General features: G+C 43.7%; 1 protein-coding gene across 20 annotated transcripts in view; it reads left to right on the top strand.

Annotated features, from left to right (window-relative positions):
- Positions 1-5,000, top strand: part of lrrfip1b (leucine rich repeat (in FLII) interacting protein 1b) — a 31,286-nt gene that overhangs the window by 9,563 nt on the left and 16,723 nt on the right. For 7 of the 20 annotated variants that reach the window (XM_030354487.1, XM_030354488.1, XM_030354476.1 and 4 more), the window contains exons 2-6: positions 32-118; positions 1,779-1,796; positions 2,830-2,877; positions 4,229-4,273; positions 4,751-4,801. In XM_030354487.1, the coding sequence (XP_030210347.1) occupies positions 32-118; positions 1,779-1,796; positions 2,830-2,877; positions 4,229-4,273; positions 4,751-4,801 (249 nt within the window). The other 13 variants (XM_030354483.1, XM_030354478.1, XM_030354470.1 and 10 more) reach the window with 8 other exon arrangements.

Below are 5,000 nucleotides of genomic sequence, written 5' to 3'. Positions count from 1 at the left end.
CTCTCTCTCTCTCTCTACCTCTCCCCTCCAGGCGGAGGCCCGGCTGGCGGCCAAGCGGGCGGCCCGGGCGGAGGCCCGTGAGATCCGGATGAAGGAGCTGGAGCGACAGCAGAAGGAGGTGAGCACCACTGGGACACTCAAGTCCTTGTCATCCTCACATCCCTTCAGCCCTGTCACGGTCCCCCCATTTCCACAGGGGTCGACCTGTAGACCGCTACCTAGGAAGAGTACCCCTTTTCCCCTCAAGTTAAAACCAGACACACATTTTGAGAGTCGATAGGAGATCTAATCATCCTACATATTGATTAACCTAATGTGTGAGTTTTTCACCCGAGATCTCAGGGGTCAAAGGTCATAGTGGTGATTATGGCAAAAGAATCCACAGAAGATAAGCCAACACTATAAATACAGAGCTACTCTGATGGGAGTCATTTAGACGTGATTGAAAGGGAAGGTAGATGCAGAGAGGGTCCGACTCCTGGTAGACTTAGAGAGGATCCAGGTGGACTGAGAGGGTCCTAGTAGACTTAGAGAGGGTCCTGGTAGACTCAGAGAGGGTCCCTATACACTGAGAGAGGCTCCTGTTTGCTCAGTGGTCGGTTTCTTGGTTTCCCTTCATTCCCATATGGTGAGTCATTCAAAGTAACTTTTGTAACATTAATAAGGAAACAGGAAAAAACGCTAACACACAAAGACAATGACAGAAAAATAGACATTGACAGATGTATGCTGTTTGTGGATTGGGGGATGCGGTTTTATTTAAAAACATTTCCGCAAAAAATCCACAGAAACATTTTATGTTTAACTTTATGTATTTTTTTTAATGGAAATGTGTTGTTGAGATTACATTAAGGATATATGTGATTTTATTTTTTTGGATTATTTAAATTAGCAAATTAACACAAAGACAAACACCAATTAATCACACAAATGGAACCAGACGTATTCATAATAACTTTGATCTTAATAGATTCATATTAACTCGGACATAAACACATTAATATTGACCTGGCACCACGTTCAATCTGAGGCGTCAGGGCACTGAGGGGTTTGAGGACAGGGTTACCAAGGCGACCAGGAATGGAGCTCTGGATTTAATCCGTTTTTGAAACCAGGAGGTTGATACGATGTTATATTGTCTAAATGTTAACGCTGAGGAGCACTTCTCATCACATCTGGGTGTTTGATCTCATCTCGACGACATCATGTGCGCTTGTTGACAAGCTAATTTGTTTTCCTAAAAAAATGCTTTCCTCATCAGCTTTTCCTCGTCAGTGTAATTGACTTCAGTGATACAGCATTGTAGTCTCAAAATCGAGTCTCCTCGTCTAAAAGATAAACAAGTCCATGATAGGCAGTTAAAAAAACACACGCAAAAACAGAAATGTGTGGTGTTTTTATCAATATGGGAATCTGCTTGGCTGAGTAGCGACAAACACTAACACACTTCCTCCACATTGAAACAGAGTAGTCGCAATTAATCAGGGATGGAGTTAGTTAAGTTAAGAAGTGCCAACAGTTACAGGAGATTACGCATGTCAGAGTACAACCCCGTCTGAGTGTTTCTGAATGCATTAACACCTTCCCTCCCACTGCCTCATTTCTCTTCACTCATTTATCCCACACTTTTCCCCTGACTTACCCCTGTTCTTCCCTCTCTCTCTCTCTCTCTCTCTCTCTCTCTCTCTCTCTCTCTCTCTCTCTCTCTCTCTCTCTCTCTCTCTCTCTCTCTCTCTCTCTCTCTTTCTCTCTCTCTCTCTCTCTCTCTCTCTCTCTAGATGTATAACTCTCAGAAGGTAGGACTCTTCCTCCTCCTCAATCTCCACTCTTTTCCATTTTATATTATGTAGCCACTCGACACTAACATACAGGTTTGTTCATTAACTTATCTTGTCACCATCTCTCTCTCTCTCTCTCTCTCTCTCTCTCTCTCTCTCTCTCTCTCTCTCTCTCTCTCTCTCTCTCTCTCTCTCTCTGTCTCTCAATCTATGAACTATGACTGAAGTACCCCTCTCACCTAGATGTGATTGGTTTTGACCTGGAATCGTCTCTTTGACTATTCTGTAGCTGTTCTCCTATGACATCTCTTCTAGCTGTTCTCCTCTCACATGTATTCTAGCTGTTCTTCTCACATCTCGTCTAGCTGTTCTCCTCTCACATCTCTTCTAGCTGTTCTCACATGTCTTCTAGCTGTCCTATACATATCTTCTAGCTGTTCCTTAGCTGTTCTCCTCTCACATCTGTTCTAGCTGTCCTCTCACATCTGTTCTAGCTGTCCTCCTCTCACATCTCTTCTAGCTGTCCTCCTCTCACATCTCTTCTAGCTGTTCTCCTCTCACATCTCTTCTAGCTGTTCTCTAGCTGTTCTCCCCTCACAACTCTTCTAGCTGTTCTCCTCTCACATCTCTTTTAGCTGTTCTCTAGCTGTTCTCCTCTCACAACTCTTCTAGCTGTTCTCCTCTCACATCTCTTCTAGCTGTTCTCCTCTCACATCTCTTCTAGCTGTTCTCCTCTCACATCTCTTCTAGCTGTTCTCCTCTCACATCTCTTTTAGCTGTTCTCCTCTCACATCTCTTCTAGCTGTTCTCTAGCTGTTCTCCTCTCACATCTCTTCTAGCTGTTCTCTAGCTGTTCTCCTCTCACAACTCTTCTAGCTGTTCTCCTCTCACATCTCTTTTAGCTGTTCTCTAGCTGTTCTCCTCTCACAACTCTTCTAGCTGTTCTCCTCTCACATCTCTTTTAGCTGTTCTCCAGCGTCTGCTCCTCTAACATCTCTTCTTCCTTCCCGCCCTTTTCCGGCCGTCCGCTCCCCTCCTGGCTGTTCTTCAGAAGTATTATGGTCTGGACAGCAAGTGGCGTCATATTGAAAAGTGGATGGTAGGAGCGCGCCCAGCCAGAGTCCTTCCTGTGGAACCCGCATGACCTGTGACCTAGTACCCTCCTGCGCTTTTATTTTGAAATAGCCGTAGACTTTTGTGTCTTATGTGTACTTTGCCAGCTCCATGGGTGTGTATGGGACGATGTGGTGGTTCTGGTCTAGCTACTGCAGAAGCCTGTCAGTTTGTTGTTGTTGTGGTTGCCTGCATGGGGGCAGGGCTAGGGGCGGGTCAGACGTGGATTAGTCTGAGAACCTCCAATACTAAAGGTTTTCTCCCACCCAATCCCTACTAATCCCCCCCAACCCCCATTAAGACCTGCATTATGGTGTTGTGTTGTGTGTGTGTGTGTAGTACAGCATGTGCACAACTAGATATTTGGCAAGTTAATGGTGTGTCTGTGTTTCTGTGAGTATGTGTGTGTGTGTGTGTGTGTGTGTGTGTGTGTGTGTGTGTGTGTGTGTGTGTGTGTGTGTGTGTGTGTGTGTGTGTGTGTGTGTGTGTGTGTGTGTGAGTGCGTGTGTGTGCCTCTATGTCTGTGTGCTGGTGCAGCATGTGCAATACTAGATAGCTGGCATGTTAAAAGGTATGTGTGTGTGTGTGTATGTGTTTGTGTGTGTGTGTTTGTGTGTGTGCACGCTGTGTATATATTGCAGCATTTGCACGACTATATATCTGGCTTGTGTGTGTGTGAATATTAAGCATATATATAAAGCACATACGTGCCTTTCTTTCATACATTTCCATAATACATAATGGGGTGCAGTAAGAATTAAATGGCGTCTTCCAAATAGCGCTAATAAGCAGTGAAGCACGTTAGCAACTACACCAAACGAGACTCGTAATGGTAGGTAAAATCAATACTCTATTAAATAATTTGTGAGCAATTGTGATGTAGAACAAAATAAAAAAAAAAGATAAAGTGCTTGCATGATATTGAAGCCTACAGCGATCGTTAGTTTACTTGTGGTGGTGGTGCCTTATCATTTGTTTACCCATGGGCCATGGCAACATGATTGCTACCTGCTCTCATTGGCTGAATCGATGAAAACGTTTTAGACTCAATCAATATAAGGAATCAATAAAAGTTTGTACATTTTATTTTCGTCATGATGTTTTTGTTATACGTTGAAAAAACAACAAAAAAAAACCAGTTATTTTGTTTTGGGAATCAATTCACGTCGTTCACCTCCGGGATTCGTTCGTTTGACCGAATCGTTCGCGACCGGCCCATCACTAGTATGTATGTGTGTGTGTGTGTGTCTGTATGCATGCTCTCTCTTTCCATTTCTCTTTATTCCACATGTTTATGTCCTCTTTGTTCCTCTCTTTCTTTTTCCCGTCGCCACCAGGAGGAGAGCGAGAGGTACTCTCACCCTTCAAGAAGACATACCTCGGTCTGTATCTCTATTTGTCTCTCTATCTCTGTCTCTCTCTCTCTTGCTCTCTCTCTCTTTATGTCTGTCTCTCTCTCTTTTCTCTCTCTATATCTCCTCCCTGTCCATCTCTTTCCTTCAATCCAATGCAACTGAACACATTAACTCCTCCAAACATCTGCTTTGTTATTATTCAGATGTTTTCTTCTCAAATAACCAATCATTACGACACCAGTAGGTGTGTGAGTGTAGGCGTGTCAACCTGCCAACCTGTCATCCTCTATTGATCTCACAGTTCGTAGGCTTGTGTCCTCAGCAACCAGCTGGCAATTATTTAAATTAGTGATGCAATGTCTGACACACTGTATGTGTTTGTGTGTGTGTGTGTGTGTGTGTGTGTGTGTGTGTGTGTGTGTGTGTGTGTGTGTGTGTGTGTGTGTGTGTGTGTGTGTGTGTGTGTGTGTGCGTGCGTGTGTGTGTGTGTGTGACCTACCTCAGATCTCAGACGATGAGGAAAGGATGTCGGTTGGAAGCCGGGGAAGCTTCAGGGTGAGTTTGACCTCTGCTGTCGAGAAATGTTCTTCCTTTCTTTCTCTCTCTCACTCTCTCTCTCTTTCTCTCTGTCTATTTTTCTCCCTTTCTTTCTTTCTTTCTTTCTTTCTTTCTTTCTTTCTTTCTTTCTTTCTTTCTTTCTTTCTTTCTTTCTTTCTTTCTTTCTTTCTCGATTCTATCTTTCTATCTCTCTTTA

The sequence above is a fragment of the Gadus morhua genome, chromosome 4 (assembly GCF_902167405.1).
Source record: "Gadus morhua chromosome 4, gadMor3.0, whole genome shotgun sequence".
Classification (NCBI taxonomy): domain Eukaryota; kingdom Metazoa; phylum Chordata; class Actinopteri; order Gadiformes; family Gadidae; genus Gadus; species Gadus morhua.
This window is presented reverse-complemented; position numbering and strand designations above follow the sequence as displayed.